General features: G+C 40.9%; 1 protein-coding gene across 2 annotated transcripts in view; it reads left to right on the forward strand.

The window, feature by feature from the left end:
- WDPCP (WD repeat containing planar cell polarity effector) overlaps positions 1 to 18,357 on the forward strand; it is a 547,580-nt gene that overhangs the window by 519,642 nt on the left and 9,581 nt on the right. For both annotated transcript variants that reach the window (XM_077485980.1, XM_077485981.1), the window contains exon 16: positions 7,627 to 7,706. In XM_077485980.1, coding sequence (XP_077342106.1) covers positions 7,627 to 7,706 — 80 coding nt within the window. The remainder of the gene's footprint in view (positions 1 to 7,626; positions 7,707 to 18,357) is intronic.

An 18,357-nucleotide genomic window follows, 5' to 3' on the forward strand; every position in this document is an offset into this window, starting at 1 on the left:
TCCAGTGTGAACCCAGCCTAATAAGCGATCATTTTTCTGATCGCCGTATTAGTGTCACAGGTGACGCTAGTTAGGCAGGTAGGTATTTAGGTTCGCCGCAGCTTTTTATAGCGCCAGGGACCCCCATATACTACCGCATAAAGCCCCCTGATTGCCCCCTAGTTAACCCTTTCACCAGTGATCACCATATAACTGTTACAGGTGACGCTGGTTGGTTAGTTATTTTTTTATAGTTTCAGGGCACCCGCCATTTATTACCTAATAAAGGTTTAACCCCCTGATCACCCGGCGGGTGTCATTTGTGACTAATAACTGTTAGGGCAGTTAGGGTTAGCCCCCTTTAGTTCTAAGGTACCCCCCTAACCCCCCCAATAAAGGTTTAACCCCGTGATCACCCCCCGTCGCCAGTGTCACTAAGGCTGGGTTCACATTGCAGCGGTTTATGAGAACGGATGTGATTCGCACCGCACTGCAGTGCAAATCACATCCGATCTCTGTGCGATTCGAGTTCAGCCATTCACCGCACCCGCCGCACCCGCCGCAAATTCGCACGGGACCCTTTTTTTGGCCCGCAGCAGAATCGGATCGCATGGGTGTTCACACCATGCGATCCGAGTTTGCAGATCGCACTGCGATATGCGAACTGATCTGGGGGTGTCAGTAACATTTCACTGACACTCCCAGCAGTTCGCATAGGGCAGTGTGAACTGCCGCCGGGAGGCATGCGATGCGGGAACCCGCCGCGCATTCGTGGCGTTCCCGCATCGCTCCAGTGTGAACCCAGCCTAATAAGCGATCGTTTTTCTGATCGCTGTATTAGTGTCACAGGTGACGCTAGTTAGGCAGGTAGGTATTTAGGTTCGCTGCAGCTTTTTATAGCGCCAGGGACCCCCATATACTACCGCATAAAGCCCCCTAATTGCCCCCTAGTTAACCCTTTCACCAGTGATCACCATATAACTGTTACAGGTGACGCTGGTTGGTTAGTTATTTTTTTATAGTTTCAGGGCACCCGCCATTTATTACCTAGTCTCACTAGTGTACCCCTAAATTTAGGGGTGTCTACTTTCCAAAATGGGGTCATTTGGGGGGGGTTTGTGCCATCTTGGCATTTTATGGCCTTCAAAACTGTAACGCCCTTAGAAAGCCTGAAGGCGGTGCTTGGTTTTCGGGGCCCCGTACGCGGCTAGGCTCCCAAAAAGTCCCACATATGTGGTATCCCCATACTCAGGAGAAGCAGCAGAATTTATTTTGGGGTGTCATTTCACATATGCCCATGGCATGCGTGAGCAATATATCATTTAGTGACAACTTTGTGAAAAAAAAAAAAAAAAAAAAAAGTTTGTAATTTTCCCGCAACTTGTGGCAAAATATAAAATATTCCATGGACTCAACATGCCTCTCAGCAAATAGCTTGGGGTGTCTACTTTCTAAAATGGGGTCATTTGTGGGGGTTTTGTGCCATCTTGGCATTTTATGGCCTTCAAAACTGTAATAGGTAGTGAGGAGTGAAATCAAAAAATTACGCCCTTAGAAAGCCTGAAGGCGGTGCTTGGTTTTCGGGGCCCCGTACGCGGCTAGGCTCCCAAAAAGTCCCACATATGTGGTATCCCCGTACTCAGGAGAAGCAGCAGAATTTATTTTGGGGTGTCATTTCACATATGCCCATGGCATGCATGAGCAATATATCATTTAGTGACAACTTTGTTAAAAAAAAAAAAAAAAAAAAAAGTTTGTAATTTTCCCGCAACTTGTGGCAAAATATAAAATATTCCATGAACTCAACATGCCTCTCAGCAAATAGCTTGGGGTGTCTACTTTCTAAAATGGGGTCATTTGTGGGGGTTTTGTGCCATCTTGGCATTTTATGGCCTTCAAAACTGTAATAGGTAGTGAGAAGTGAACTCAAAAATTTACGCCCTTAGAAAGCCTGAAGGCGGTGCTTGGTTTTCGGGGCCCCGTACGCGGCTAGGCTCCCAAAAAGTCCCACATATGTGGTATCCCCATACTCAGGAGAAGCAGCAGAATTTATTTTGGGGTGTCATTTCACATACGCCCATAGCATGTGTGAGCAATATATCATTTAGTGACAACTTTGTGTAAAAAAAAAAAAAATTTTTTTTTTTGTCATTATTCAATCGCTTGAGGCAAAAAAATAAAATATTCAATGGGCTCAACATGCCTCTTATCAATTTCCTTAGGGGGTCTACTTTCCAAAATGGGGTCATTTGGGGGGGTTTTGTACTGCCCTGCCATTTTAGCACCTCAAGAAATGAGATAGGCAGTCGTAAACTAAAAGCTGCGTAAATTCCAGAAAACGTACCTTAGTTTGTAGATGTGACAACTTTTGCGCAAACCAATAAATATACAATTATTGACTTTTTTTTTACCAAAGACATGTGGCTGAATACATTTTGGCCTAAATGTATGACTAAAATTGAGTTTATTGGATTTTTCTAATAACAAAAAGTAGAAAATATCATTTTTTTTCAAAATTTGCGGTCTTTTTACGTTTATATCGCAAAAAATAAAAATCGCAGAGGCAATCAAATACCATCAAAAGAAAGCTCTATTTGTGGGAAGAAAAGGACGCAAATTTTGTTTGGGTACAACATTGCATGACCGCGCAATTACCAGTTAAAGCAGCGCAGTGCCAAAGTGTAAAAAGACCTCTGGTCATTTACCAGCAAAATGGTCCGGTCTGAAAGTGGTTAATCATTCCTATCCCCATACAGTTAGAACACACTGAGGGAACACACATTTAACCCTGTGATCGCCCCTTAGTGTTAATCCCTTCCCTACCAGTGACATTTACACAGTAATCAGTGTATTTTTATAGCACTGATCGCTGTATAATTGTCAATGGTCCCAAAAATGTGTCAAAAGTGTCCGATCTGTGTGCCGCAATTCTGATAAAAATCGCAGATCTCCGCCATTACTAGTAAAAAAATAAAAATCCCATAAATCTTTCCCATAGTTTGCAGACGCTATAACTTTTGTGCAAACCAATCAGTATATGCTTATTGCATTTTGTTGTTTTTTTATTACCAAGAATATGTAGAAGAATATATATTGCCCTAAATTCATGAAGAAATTTTTTTTTTAAAACATTTTTGGGGATATTTATTATACCAAAAAGTAAAAAATATTGTTGTTGTTTTTTTTTCAAAATTGTCACTGTTTTTTTTGGGGTTATAGTGCAAAAAATAACTGCAGAGGTGATCAAATAGCACCAAAAGAAAGCTCTATTTGTGGAGAAAAAAAGGACGCAAATTTTGTTTGAGTACAGTGCTTCTTCAGTGGTTTGAAGAAGTACTGAGTTCAGTGTGAAAGGCATTTGTCACCTCCTTTTTCGAACTCTGTCTTTGTTGGCTGTCATTTGCTATATTTGGAATAAAATCATTGGCACATTCCTGTGGTGTGCAGCCGCTCTTTTCTTTCTACAGCATCACATGATCACGCAAATTACTAGTTAAAGGTCGCAGTGCCAAATTGTAAAAAGTGCCTTAGTCAGGAAGGGGGTAAAATCTTCCTGGGCTGAAGTGGTTAAGGTGACCCATTGTTTTATTTGGGCTTGCAGTGCACATCAATGCACAAAAAAGTACCTGCAGAATTTTTAGCAATGCAACACAATACAGAGCTTAAATGTAACTAAAGGCTACATTTTTTTCATAGAGTAAGCCCTGGTTCACATTGATGCGATTTGCCATGCAATTTGGCAGGGTCCAAATTGGTGCGATGCCGCATTTGCGGCACCAAATTCCCAAAAATAGTTTCTGTACTACTTTTGGCAATTTCAGGGTGTGATTCCCATTGACATCTGTGCAGAAACCCACACAGATGTCTCTGAAATTGCCCCCGAAGTTGGGACTGACATGCAGTCATCTGTGCACCATAAGGGAGATTTCTCTTCACTTCCTGTCCCCCAAACCAAAGCAGGAAGTGAAATGAAATCCCTCCAAAGTGAGGAAATCCCAGGGTGTCACCAGGGTCACCAGAACTAGTGTCCCTATTGGAAGATTTCCTCTCTATTACTGATCTAATGTCAATAAAAAATTTGGGATTTTCTTCTACTTTCCTTTGAAAGTGATAACGGTAAACAGTACAAATAGAAAGAATGAATCTCCCTAACAGGGGCACAGGCAGCATTAAAACTGAAAATGAATCTCTTTCCACTCTAGCCAATACTAAAAAAAAAATTGATTTTAGTTACACATTAAAGCGGGAGTCCGCCGGGACTCCGCGTTTTTTTTTTTTTTTTAAAGTCAGCAGCTACAAATACTGCAGCTGCTGACTTTTAAAATAGTGACACTTACCTGTCCAGCGCGCCCGCGATGTCGGCACCCGAAGCCGATCTCTAGATCGACACTCGGGTGCTGCCGCCGCCATCTTGGGTATGGGAATCAGGAAATGGAGCCTTTCGGCTTCATTTCCCGGTTCCCTACTGCGCATGCGCGAGGCGCGCGGCGCAATCAGGACGGTCCCCGCTGCCTCTGGGATCTGTGTGTTTCCCAGCAGGCAGCGGGGCACTTGCGCAAAGGGGCGGGCACTTGCGGAAAGGGGCGTAATCTACGCCCCTTTCCGCAGACAGCTATCCCGGAAGTGGGTGCAGTTACCTGGATTATCCAGGTAACTGCACCCCCCTCCCCCCTGAAAGGTGCCAATCGTGGCGCCGGAGGGGGGGGGATTCCGATGAGCGGAGGTCCATTTTAGGGTGGACCTCCGCTTTAAGTATAATGTCAGCCTTAGGATAAGCCAAATTTGACAAAAACCTTCAGCAACTAAGAAGATGGGCACACCACTATCCTCTATAAAGTTGTAAATAGTAGAGAAAAGGAGGGAGGCTGCCATGGTTAGCAGGTTGTTGCCAGCAGTGGCACTAAAGAACTGCTGTCTGCATATAAAGTCTGTTTATTTATACTACTTTTATGAAGAAGAATGGAAAAGGAATTTATTTGTTTTTTATTAAAACTATGCCTATGCAAACTTTAAAAATCACACCTATAATTTTTAAACAGACCTAAATGTCTTCTTCAATTTAAACCAACAGCCCTTAAATACATACATACATATGGCCAGGGTTTTTTTTGTTCTCAGGAAATAGGTGCAGGAACTCCCCACTCCCCTTGTCTCCACCCCTATCCACCTCCAAACACTGTCCCTTGTTTCCACCCCCTACCCACCTCACAGTACCATCTCTTTTAGAGAAAATAGAACCAAGTATCATTTTGTGATGCTAAGTAATCTGTATGGAATTTGGTAATTATAATAAAAGCAGTAAAATTGATCCCACACAGCCAGCAGCAAGAGACCCCCCCCCCCCCCAGCAAAAATAGACCCCCCTAAAATAATAGACACCCCCAATAATAATAGACTGCTTGCAACAGAAAACTGCCTTGGAACAACAGACCCGCAGCCAGCATTAATAGACCATCCAGCAGCCATCAACAATAGACCTCTCCTCAACAGTAGGTCACTCCCAGCTAAAACTGACCACCAACAACAATAGACCCCACAGCAATAATAGCTCCCTCCCTCAACAGTAGATCCACAGATCAACTATTGACCAACTAGCAACATAAGACCCCCTCCAGCAACAATAGACCCCCCAAGCAACAATATATCCCTCAGCAGCTGCCATCATTGGACCCTATAGCACACCTCATTACCCCTTGCCACTGCATAAATTCAGTGCTGTGGGTGCCGAAACTGCGTTCCCCCATGTTCCACCTAATAGACACCCCCAATAATAATAGACTGCTTGCAACAGAAAACTGCCTTGGAACAACAGACCCGCAGCCAGCATTAATAGACCATCCAGCAGCCATCAACAATAGACCTCTCCTCAACAGTAGGTCACTCCCAGCTAAAACTGACCACCAACAACAATAGACCCCACAGCAATAATAGCTCCCTCCCTCAACAGTAGATCCACAGATCAACTATTGACCAACTAGCAACATAAGACCCCCTCCAGCAACAATAGACCCCCCAAGCAACAATATATCCCTCAGCAGCTGCCATCATTGGACCCTATAGCACACCTCATTACCCCTTGCCACTGCATAAATTCAGTGCTGTGGGTGCCGAAACTGCGTTCCCCCATGTTCCACCTAATAGACACCCCCAATAATAATAGACTGCTTGCAACAGAAAACTGCCTTGGAACAACAGACCCGCAGCCAGCATTAATAGACCATCCAGCAGCCATCAACAATAGACCTCTCCTCAACAGTAGGTCACTCCCAGCTAAAACTGACCACCAACAACAATAGACCCCACAGCAATAATAGCTCCCTCCCTCAACAGTAGATCCACAGATCAACTATTGACCAACTAGCAACATAAGACCCCCTCCAGCAACAATAGACCCCCCAAGCAACAATATATCCCTCAGCAGCTGCCATCATTGGACCCTATAGCACACCTCATTACCCCTTGCCACTGCATAAATTCAGTGCTGTGGGTGCCGAAACTGCGTTCCCCCATGTTCCAGCTGAAAAACACCCTGCTTATGGCTAAGCTGGATAGATATATCTTAATACAGATTTTTTGTCAGGCAGTCACTGATCGGTCGTTTGCACCTTACACCAAGAACAAGCCCAGGGTAAAAGGAGTGTTTAGGTATTGCTCTTAATAAATATGCCAGAATGTGGTCAGGTTTAATAAATCCTGACCACATCATAACTGAATAAAATAACTGCTACGTCATTGGGGATCCCAACAATCTTCCTTTATGATGCCAACCAAAGACCTCAGTCATCAAATTTAATATTGATTTTTGCCAATGATTTTGCAAAAAAAAAAAAAAGTCAACTGGTTTCTAGACCTCGTTGTAACCAATTGTTTCTATAAATAGTGATTGGAGTCAGAGGATTTTTTTATATCACTATTTTTTTTTATTCCATAATGTTTTATTGTAATCATTTTGTAAAGTATTACAATAATGACAAATAATCAAATACAATAAGCATAGTGAAAATCCAACATTAATTGTTGGTTAAAAGAAATTAAGGAAATTGATTAAATAATAACCCCCAGATCAGGGTATGCAAGTACCCACATAAAAAGCAGAGGATTTTTTTTTAAATATCTTACCATATGTAATTTAAATTATGTAGGCATTAGCTACAGAGTATTGTAAATTAAATGAAATGTGTCACCACATGCAATGTGTCAGTTTTTTTCAACAAAAATGAATAGGCGCCACACAAAAGACCTATTTGCATGCATTTGTCCACATTCCCTAAAGCTGAATTTAATCCTTATTTTGGCTGTGCCGGCTTACAACAGATTTGTGAGTGTTTTGTGCTGTAATTTCATTTGCAGCACACAAATATTGCTGGAAAGACGGTTTCTCAAACTGTGCCATCGCAAATGCTGACACAATAGAGAGCAATGTCCAATGTGTGGTCATCCAGTCTGACTGGTGAAGACACGGCGATATTTGGAGACATCATGGCCACAGTTGAGTCAACACACTGAATATGGTCAGACAAAAAGCTGTTCAGCCTGACAGAGCACTTAATGACTAAATCAAGTACATCACTCAGCAGTGTAAACAAATTAAATGACTTGTTTCCAATGATTGCCCTCCTTACTTCTCTTGTATTTTTATTTTCGCAGACAATTAGTTCACATTGAGAACGAGATTGGAGTTGAAGTCTATGCCGAATCTCTGGATAAAGAGCTACCTTGGAATTGTGGTATGAATCAGAAAGTGGATATTTAATTCTTTGAGTGATGTAATTTATTACCAGAGGGAGCTGGGTGGACCTGCAGAGAGCAATGAATGTGTTGGATGTAAACGATGCACAAAGTGTGCTTTATGTGACATGAGCCATGCTTTTAGAGAGATATTTTTGTATTGCAGGGGAACATTAATAGCAGACTGTTCACCACAGTGTGTGTCCTCAAATTAAAGTAATTCCTATTTGTCCTTGGGGAACCTTGCAATGAACAAGACTACCTATGTGGTCAGTACCTGCAGACTTATGGTACAATTTCCCAAGGCTAAAGATCTATATTAGAATTACACTTGCAGAACTAAGAAAAAAATGATTTCATTAACTTAACAGTATACCACAAATGTACATAAGCTTTATGTGGACAGGGGTGAGTTGAATTATTACCTATTGGCTCTGGTTCCTAGGTCCACCCATCACCATGATGTCTAAGCCCTTGTACACACGGTCGAAGATTCCGACGGAATGTGTCCTATCGGACCGTTTTGTCGGATAATCCAACTGTGTGTGGTATGCATCGGACTGTTTCCGTCGGAATATCCGTCTGACCCAATTTTCCAACTTGTTGGAAATATTTTCCGACAAACTGGTCCAATCGGACATACTCCGATCATGTGTAGAGAATTCCGATCGGACAAAGTGCCACGCATGCTCAGATCAAATTCCTACATCAAAGCTATTGGCTACTAGCCTGAACGTAGTCCCATCGTAACGAAATAACGTCATCACATTCTGAACGATCAGATTTTCCGACAACTTCGTCCGACCGTGTGTATGCAACAGTTTCGGACACAATCCGTCGGACAAAATCCTTCGGACAAAATCCAACGGATCTGGTTGGCAGAATGTCCGACTGTGTGTACAAGCGCTTACTCCTTTTGCTGCAGCAGTCTTATGCCCTGTACACACAGTCGGAAATTCCGATGGAAAAGGTCGGATCGGATTATGTTTTCGGAAAATCCGATCATGTGTGGGCTCTATCGAACCTTTTCCGTCGGAAATTCAGATGAAAAAAGTTTGAGAGCCGGATCTAAAATTTTCCGACAACAAAATCCGATCAGACTTTTTCCGATCATTTGTAGAGAATTCCAATCGAAAAAGCACGCATGCTCAGATTAAATTACAAGACCAAAGCTATTGGCTACTAGCATCTAAGTAGTCCCATCGTACGCAACGGACGTCGCCTCATTCCGAACGATCGGATTTTCCGATAACTTTGTCTGACCGTGTGTATGCAACAAAAGTTTCGGCCAAAATCCGTCAGAAAAAATCTGACGGATTTTGTGGTCGGAATGTCCGACTGTATACAAGGCATTATTCTCATCAATTCTTTTGTATTCACAGCAACACAAAGTATGCAACTATTCAAAGACATTTTAGTTGGGAAACCCCAAAATATATTTCTTTCCAGTTGGATATGTAAAATATGTTACCCCAGGAAGAGTGATAATGGGGGTTGGGTCACCTGTTGCCTCCTCCCACAAGGTCATAAGTATGGTGTCACTTTCTTGCAGCTGAGCAGCCAACTTATAGTATATGTTTATTATATATAACATGATGCCATTGTTTGATGTCAAAGTGGAGTTCTTGAGAGATACAAAAAAAGCTTCATATTTAATTTGACTAAATAAAATAAAAAAATAGTACTTTAAGTGGAGTTGTTGAAGTAATGCATTGATAAATAGTAGGTTTTCATGAAAATGAAATTTAGATTAAAGCTGAATTCTAGGCAAAACACAAATGAATGCAGATATGTGTTCATTAAATATCCTTTTATATTTTTTGAAATCTGAATAGTGTAGTATTTAAATTAGACTCAAACTGAGAGTTAGGGACCAGTACTAGGATTTTCAAAAGGAGGCTAGCCTCTATGTTCCTCTTAGGAGATACTTACTTTAAAACTCCTGGATGTTGGAAAAAAACAAAGTATCAAATCAATGTGAAAATGGGTTATAAAAGATTTTTTTTCAAAAAATTTTTTTTTGCAATTTTCCTCATTAGAGCTTTGCAGGTGCAGTAGCCGGTTGATAATTATGAAACCACTCCCATTAGACTCACATGGGCACAGACAAACACACAGCGATTTCTTCAGAATAACAAAAAGATAGGAATCCGCAACAAAGTTTGTCAAAATCCTTGCAATGCACATGGATCACCCAGAGGGAAATGTTTTTTTCTCAACAAAAGGGGAGTTATGCTTTGAGTGTTAATCCTAATTTTCAATTGTAAGTCTGTGTTCAACAATTCATTAAAGGAGGGTTTTCATGCAACAATTTTTCCTGTGGCCAACAAACCATGTTTTAGCATTTTACTGCCCCCCCCCCCCCCCCCCCCCACTGTCTCTTTTCTGATATGGCTGGGTTTGTGTCTTGCATCAAGCCTGTGCACTTTTAAAGTAACTGAAGCATTTTTTACAAATCAAGAAGAATGGCTTATGAAGCACCATGTCACATCCATCCATGCGCCTTGTGCCCTTTAGTGCATTGTTTGTGCATCTGTGTAAAGTATGTGCCTTGGTACATTTATGCATAGATGACAACTGTTGATTAGCCAACTCTCGTTTTTAGAAGAAAGCCCCTCATTGACTGTTCCTTATAGAACTCACTTTGTCTCTCTTGATGTACTCATTGTGTGTTCCCTGTTACCAATTGTGTTTGTTCCTAACCACTGTTCAGCCAGCCTTGACCATGCTTTTTTTACATTGATCACTTGAATTTGGTACTGTTCTGGTTTGTCCTCTCCTCTAGTTCCCTATCTTAATCTGACTCCAAAAGTGTGTGTTGCCTGTTTTTTTTACTGCCCATCTGGTTAACCATCCTCAGCTCTATCTCACCATAAAGTTCTTATCTTCACATTCAAGTCTATCATCCAGGTACAGTAATGAGGTGCCTCCTCATGGGGGAAATAAAGTACAGTCAACAAGTTCAAAGGTTATGTATCGGTAGGCTGGTTGTACACAAGTCAATCTATCAATTGATTGACTTGTGTATAACCAGCCTGTTGGAAAATGTTGTTTCAATCAGCACCGACAGGGCTGATGGGTGTATTCTGATGGAAAAAAAATCTTCCCACTGTCAAAATACAAGGGCCCAGCAGGAGGGATTACCCCATCTACATTGTGTGCTTGGGAATCTGGTAATTTTCCTTTGTTCCTCCACAAGGTTAACCTCCCTGGCGGTACGATTATTTCGGATTTTAGGTGCTAAAAGCGGTACCATTATTTTGCATGAAAATTTGGCGTTTTATATTGTAGTCCTGCAATTCTTAGGAATAACTCACTTAAATCTGTCCAAACCAGAGTCTAGCAGACATCCCGGGTATGATAAAGTTTGAAAAATGAAATCATAAATTATAATATAATAAATAATTATAAATAATTGTACCAAATAATAATATAACAATAATAAAAATTATTCAATAATGTAATCACATCAAAAACACTGAAATTTGCTCAGTTGCAGAATTGTCACTGTCATTACTTTTCAGTATTTGATGACGGATCTCCCCACAAATCATTATTGCTCAATTCTGCGAGTGATTCCAATTTATTATCGCTGTTTTCTAGCTGGTCTAAAACCATTTTTGATGTAAAAGGACAGTTTTGGTTGCTATGGACAATCTCCAGTTTCCAGGCATAAAGAACAGTTTTTATTACATAAAACTGCATGCAGGGCACTGGACAGACCACTAGGGACAACGGGGATGTGAAATATTTACATACAGCAATGTAATCTGTAAGATTACATTATACTGTATGTATACTGTGTGTTTCACTTTTTGAATTTGGCGCTGATCTCCGTCCCCGTGCATCGCAACGCTCGCAGGGCACAGAGATCGGCGATGTGATGCATCGAGCGAGACACGGCTCGCTCGTACAGCGGGGAGACAACGCTGGATCCGAGGGAGAAGGTAAGTAATCCTCCTCCTGGATCCAGCGATGCAGTCCCGAGTCTGGCTCGGGGATACCGCTTTTGGTATGAAAATTCCACCCCGAGCCAGACTCGGGAATACCGTCAGGGGGGTTAAAAGAAAGAAAATTACTTTTGTATGGCCAGTCTAACTAAGAAAAAGAAACCGGTTAAGGTTATGAAGCAATTATGTGCTTGGATCTATCCTCTAAAAAAACTCAACCCAAAAATGTGACGGGAGTCACTTTGGGCAGGGGGCCTGTGGAACCCAGAATCCCTTGGAGAGGTTGAGAAACCATTGATTCAGCTCCCCATGCACCTCCTATGTCTAAGTTACCCTGTGTCTATTAGGGGCACAGGTAGACCGAGAACCCCAGTCTGATCTGTACTAATCAAACTCACTGTACAACCAATATGGAATGTTGCATGTGTGTGTGTGTATGTGTGTATATATATATATATATATATATATATATATATATATATATTCTCATACTATGGTGTGCTCTCTCTTGGGTCATTTGGGGTGTGGCTGTATTCCATTGTTCTATTGTGTCTGTCTGCCTTAAAGTATTATGGGATGTAAATATAAGGGGTTATACCACGCTAGAGCGTGCAATAAACACATACAGCAGCAACATAAACTATCAGATAACTCCACAGTGCAAAAGATGTATATAAATAAGTTGCGCTCATATACAGCGTGATTGATCACAAAAAATTATTAAATTAATTAAAGTGCAAGTGCAACACAAATATAAGTCTGTAAGTAAAGACTCTGCTTAAAAAGAAATGAAAAAAACATATTGAGTCCACACATAAAGGATTCCACAGTGTGAGAGGGGGTGATTCCAATGAGGTGATGAACTCCAGGTCACTTCCACCGTCACCAAGGGGATGGGGGTATCTTGAATAGGAAAAACCCACTCGATACGTGGGGACTCTTATTGGAACTGGTGGACCCCCTAAAGAGCAAGGTCATATATAAGCCAGCATACTTAGCCCTCTACACGGTCTATAGGTCCTCCTTGTCACTGGAGCTCTCCAACAGTGGCTGGAAGTCCTCCTTAATATCCAACTTGAAAATGGGAAATCGTGTCTAAAAAAAAAGGAGGGGTGCACTTTAAATAGTAAAATATTTCCCATTAAAGTGCTGCTACATCCAAAGAGTTAAGGCTTCCGGAATCTCAAAGGCATTCCACGTTTCAAGTAAAATCACATAGTTCAATCTTTTGTTATTTTGAAGAAATCCATGTGTGTTTGTCTGTGCCTCTGTTCTCAGAACAAACAATTGAGATTTTCTGTTTTTGGTATTGGTCCTTAGGATTCTTCTCTAAATGCTGTGTTTTATTTTCAAAGATATGTGCCAGATCTATTCTGACCCAAACTAAGCAGCTAGCAAGTAGCTGTTCAAAGCTTTCAGCAGTGCAAATGTGTTCTAAAGGGTATTTTACAGATGGGCCACTGATTCTCTCTGAAATGATTAAGCAATACAAAGCCAGTTTCTGGCCACATTTTCTAAAAACTGACAACATTGCAGGTGTTAACTTTCACTGCTGAAAGAATGGCCATCACATTTTTGTTATCCTCTAGCAAGGCAGGAAATTTCAATGTGCAGGTTGGCTTGGGGAATCCAACCTTGGTTACCAGATATTATCTCCAGATCCTTACCATTTACATTTAATTGGGGATTTGTGTGATATCGTTGCCATGTCCATGTTTATGGATATAAATCAAATTTTGGTGTGATGCCTTTTTCTTGTCAGATTTGTTTATTGATTTTGAAAATATAAACATTGGTACAATTAACAAAATATTGATTACATTAAATGGTAGCATTAGTTGAATTTACATGTCAGATCTTAGTATTTCTTGTAGTTACACACATTTAAAGATTTAAGTAGGCTATATGTTTTTAGAAAGACTAAGGTGTTACAATCAATTTTAACAATTATATAATTAAGAGCAACAAAAAAATGTAAAAGTTGTTAAACTTTAAGGCTGCTTTCACACTGGGGCGGTATACAGCGATAAAAATAGCGCCTGTGTAACGCCTGAAAAAAAACGGCCCCTTTAACTCCAGTGTGAAAGCCGGAGGGCTTTCACACTGGAGCGATGCGCTGGCAGGACGGTGAAAAAAGTCCTGCTAGCCGCATCTTTGCAGCGGTGAAGGAGCGGTGTATTCACCGCACCTATACCGCTACTACCCATTGAAATCAATGGTACACCGCGGCAATACCGCCGGCAAAGCGCCGCTGCAGCGGCGCTTTGCGGGTGGGTTTAACCCCTTTTCGGCCGCTAGCGGGGGTTAAAACCACCCCGCTAGCGCCCGCACACCGCCGCTAAAACGACGGTAAAGCGGCACTTTACCGCCGACGCTGCTCCCGCCCCAGTGTGAAAGCAGCCTTAGAGTAATATTTAATAAAGAAATAATATTAATTACTACGAGATTCAGTTACTTATAATAGGACATTAGAGCTTACTATTATTGTATTATAATTGAGCATTATAAAAGTGAATGTTTCGCTACCATTTTGTTATGTAATTATAAATAGGAGAAGACAGGATAGAATAAGTAGAGAAGAAAAGACTAAAAGGAAAGTAAAGATATAAAGAGGAAAAACAAAAAGGTCTGGATTAGTAGAGGTTTCCGGGATTTTCTTAGTAACAATATATACATAGTATCTATTTAGCAATTATTGAAAACAAAATTATATAGTTACCAAGGTCTAAGTAATGAAGTGTCAAAATTAGGAGAAAGAGAGTGGGTCACCGAAGGACTCCATATTTTCTCAAATTTAGTTATGGTATCGTTGGATATGACATCTGTTTTCGAGAGGCTCATGGCTTGATGTATTCTATTCGTAGTCTCAAAAAGCATTAATGATGAGGACTTCCATGCTTTGGCGATGGTCTGCTTTGCGGCTGTGGTAATTTGTAGAAGGAGTTTAAATTGTGTATAGGAGATTTGGGTAGGCTTTAAATTTAGAAGCGCAATCTGGGATGATAGTTTTCTTGAATAATTTAGAGAGCATTAGGAATATTTCTTTCCAATAATTTTTTGCTATATGGCAATCCCAAAAGATATGACAATGCGTTCCTGGATCACCACAGCTGTGAAAGCAAAGTGGAGAGTATTGTGGAACATATTTTGCAATCCTAACAGGGACCAGATACCAACGCACAAGTACTTTATAGTTCGCCTCTAAGGCTACTACATTTTGAGAAGATAGTTTGGTATTGGCCCAGACTTTATCCCATTTAGATGAGTCCATGTGAAAACCAAGATCATTCTCCCATTTTTCCACATAGGAGGGTGTTTTTGTATCAGGAAAAGCATTCAGGTGACTATACAACATTGACACGAGACCCTTTGAATGGGAGTCATTTTTACAAATACATTCAAAATGTATAAATGGCATAAAAAAATTTTTGATCTGTAGATAACGAAAGAGTTCTGAATCTGGAATTTGATGGGTTTCACATATTTCAGGAAATGTTTTAAGTGAAGTGGTCGTTATCAGGTCATAGAGTTGTGTTAAGTCAGCAGAAATCCATTTTTTAAAAGTTTTAGGAGATGTATGAGCCAGGTAGAAAAGTGGATTTCTAATAAATGATACAAGAGGTATACGCAGAGAGTATAGTCTTTTAATTACTTTGAATCTATCCCATATAGCAATTGTATGTTTAGTAATCCTTTTTTTATTATTGCTTGGTCAGAAGAGATAGACCATATTAGATTTGATATGGAGATCGGATTACAGTCGATTGATTCAATCGCTACCCAGAGGGGGGCCTCATGTTTCGTGTGATATTTAGGAATATGTGCTATTTTTGCTGCATGGAAATAATCATTAACATTAGGGAAACCTAATCCTCCTTTAATTTAGAAAGATAAAGAGTGTGAGTAGGTAAGCAAGATTTCGAGGAGCTCCATATGAATGCTTGTGTTTTACATTGTAGGTTCCTAAGGAAGTATGCCAGGATAGGAATGTGTAATACACGAAAGAGATATAACATTTTAGGCAATACAGTCATTTTTATTACATTTATTTTACCAATCCATGATATTGGCAACGAGGACCATTGTTTAAGAAAATTTGTAATTTTTCGTAGTAGCGGAGGATAGTTAGCAGAGAAGATATCAGATATATTGTGGGTAAGAGTAATACCTAGATAAGTGAGGTGAGACGTTGACCATGTAAAGGGGAGAAATGTTTGAGCTTGTTGTAGTGTTTGCTGGGGTAAAGAGACGTTTAAAGCTGTTGATTTTTGTGAGTTTATAATTAGTCCAGAAATGTGGACAAAGTGATCTAGTTTACTTATAAGATTGTGAGCAGAAATATGAGGGGAAGACATAAAAATTAATATAAAATCAGCAAATAGACATAATGTATGTTGATGGCCTGCTAAATCTATGCCCTTGATTGAGGGGTCTGTACGGATAGCCTGGTGTGATGACTTTTTAAGACCTTTGGGTTGCTTACTTCCATAGGCCAGATTGAAACATTGTCTTTTTGTTCATTATTGTAGTTATATAATCCAGGAAGAGACTGAAGCAGGCATCAAGCCGTTAGTTGAGGAAATTATTGCTATCAATCATGTATTACATTTTCCATTGGGAACCCATTTGGGTTTAGAGTATCAGGCAATTGCCTTAAGTCCTAAAAAAAACGTTTATTCATTTCATCTTTGCTCTGTCAGGAGCAATTTTTTCAAAAGAATGGTAGACTTCAACTGTGTTTTGTTTATTGAGGTCTTAACCAGATAACCATGACAAATTTGTTGCCATTAATTGGGGATTTATTTAATCAGATTTTGGGTGCTAGAGTTTTTATCAAGCTTGACCTACAAGTAGCATATAATCTTATAGGAATATGTCAGGAAGATGAGAGGGGGATAAAACAATTGATGGTATTCCAAGAAGCCAAACCCATCTTGCCAAAGAAACATTTCTCTTGATGTTTCATCAGTTCTCTGCCTACAAAAACACTTAAAGCGGTTCTGCACCTTAAAAAAAAATATTAAAAGCCAGCAGCTACAAATATTGCAGCTGCTGACTTTTAATAAATTGACACTTACCTGTCCCAGGGTCCAGCGATGTCGGCGGCAGATGACGAGCGATCGCTCGTCTCTCTGCTGCCCTCGCCGCCATCCTCTGTCAGGGAATCGGGAAGTGAAGCGTTGCGGCTTCACTGCCCAGTTCCCTACTGCGCATGCACGAGTCGCGCTGTGCGTCTCTGCTGGTCCCCGCTGTGTCCTGGGAACTGTGTTTCCCAGAACACAACGGGGGGGCGGGGTATCTGCGGCGGTCTGTCCTGGAAGTGGATGCAGATACCTGGATTATCCAGGTAACTGCACTCCCCTCCCCCCTGAAAGGTGACGATTGTGGTAAATGCACCGCTCCTTCACAGCTCCAAAGAAGCTGCTGGCAGGACTTTTCCTGACATCCTGCCAGCGCACCGCTCCAGTGTGAAAGCCCTGTGAAAGTGCCTGCAAAATGCCCTCAGTGTGAAAAGGGTCTAAAAGCGCACTTTAAAAAAAAAATTGGCCTTTCTTCAGCTGTAAAATGTAAACAGAAACTAGCTTATCTTCAGAATGAAATTTAACAAAGACAATGCATCTCACCGACTCTGTCTTGTACCTGCAGGCAGAGTAACATTGTCTCAGGCTTTGGGAGATATTTCCCCTTCAGAAAGTCCTTAAAAATGCTCCACAACTCCACAGTATCTCTCGCAGTAACATGTGTCTCTCAATACTCTGACTATCCCCTACCCTGCTCTCTGAAGCATCCTGTCTTTTTAGTGCCTCTTCCTGCAGTAAGGTTAACCCAACCCTGTTGCCACTGAAAGGGACCATAATTCAAATAGCAGAATCCATCCAGAACCCATCCTTGGCACCATATACGCTATGCTATCATCTGGGAAAAGTTTACCATACCAAATATTATCTTAGTGCTATTTTTTTTTAAAGTTAATTCGCCATCAATCTGCCTTTGTAGAGTGATAGACAAATATGCCCTTAACCATAATGGAAGATTTCTTCTGATGCTAAAGCAAAAGGAACAGAGCAAGGGAAAGAACCATTAGGACATTTAGATCTCATGTATCGCAACATGACATGATCACTATGGCATGACAGAGATCAAAAGCAGTTTCAACCAAAACATTTGATTTTCCATCCAGCCTTCAGTTAATTGTAAGTAAAATGTATATACCACACTTTAGGCTCTAATGGGAGGAACGAGAAAGGGCAAAAATTCTTCATCATACAAAAATGTTACAATACTTATATGCTGAATCTGGCTCCCTATATATGCTCATGAAACTAATTGCCCACTTGTCTCCCTACTATATCTCCAATCAGGAAAGCGTGGAACACTGCTACGCCTACTGGGAGTTAAGAGACTATGACATACACCCCTTTCTGATCCACTAAGCACTTTCTGAGGCTAGCCAAGCTTTATCCATTCCCATTCTGGCAGAAAGTCAGTATTGTAACAGTAGCACATCTGTATTCTCAGAATACCCTCAGATCGTCCCAACAGTTAAAGTGGATGTAAACCCGTTTCATTAAATTTGAGTGGGGCACATATATCTGCAGTGTTTTCTTATCTCTCTTGAAAGCACTATGTCCTGTAGCTGTCTCCTGCTCCGTTCTTCTGTTATCAGCCTGATTACGTCTCACATGTTCCCTGAGACGAG

The sequence above is a fragment of the Lithobates pipiens genome, unplaced genomic scaffold (assembly GCF_037356315.1).
Source record: "Lithobates pipiens isolate NorthernLeopardFrog02 unplaced genomic scaffold, aLitPip1_a1.2 Scaffold_18, whole genome shotgun sequence".
Classification (NCBI taxonomy): Eukaryota; Metazoa; Chordata; class Amphibia; order Anura; family Ranidae; genus Lithobates; species Lithobates pipiens.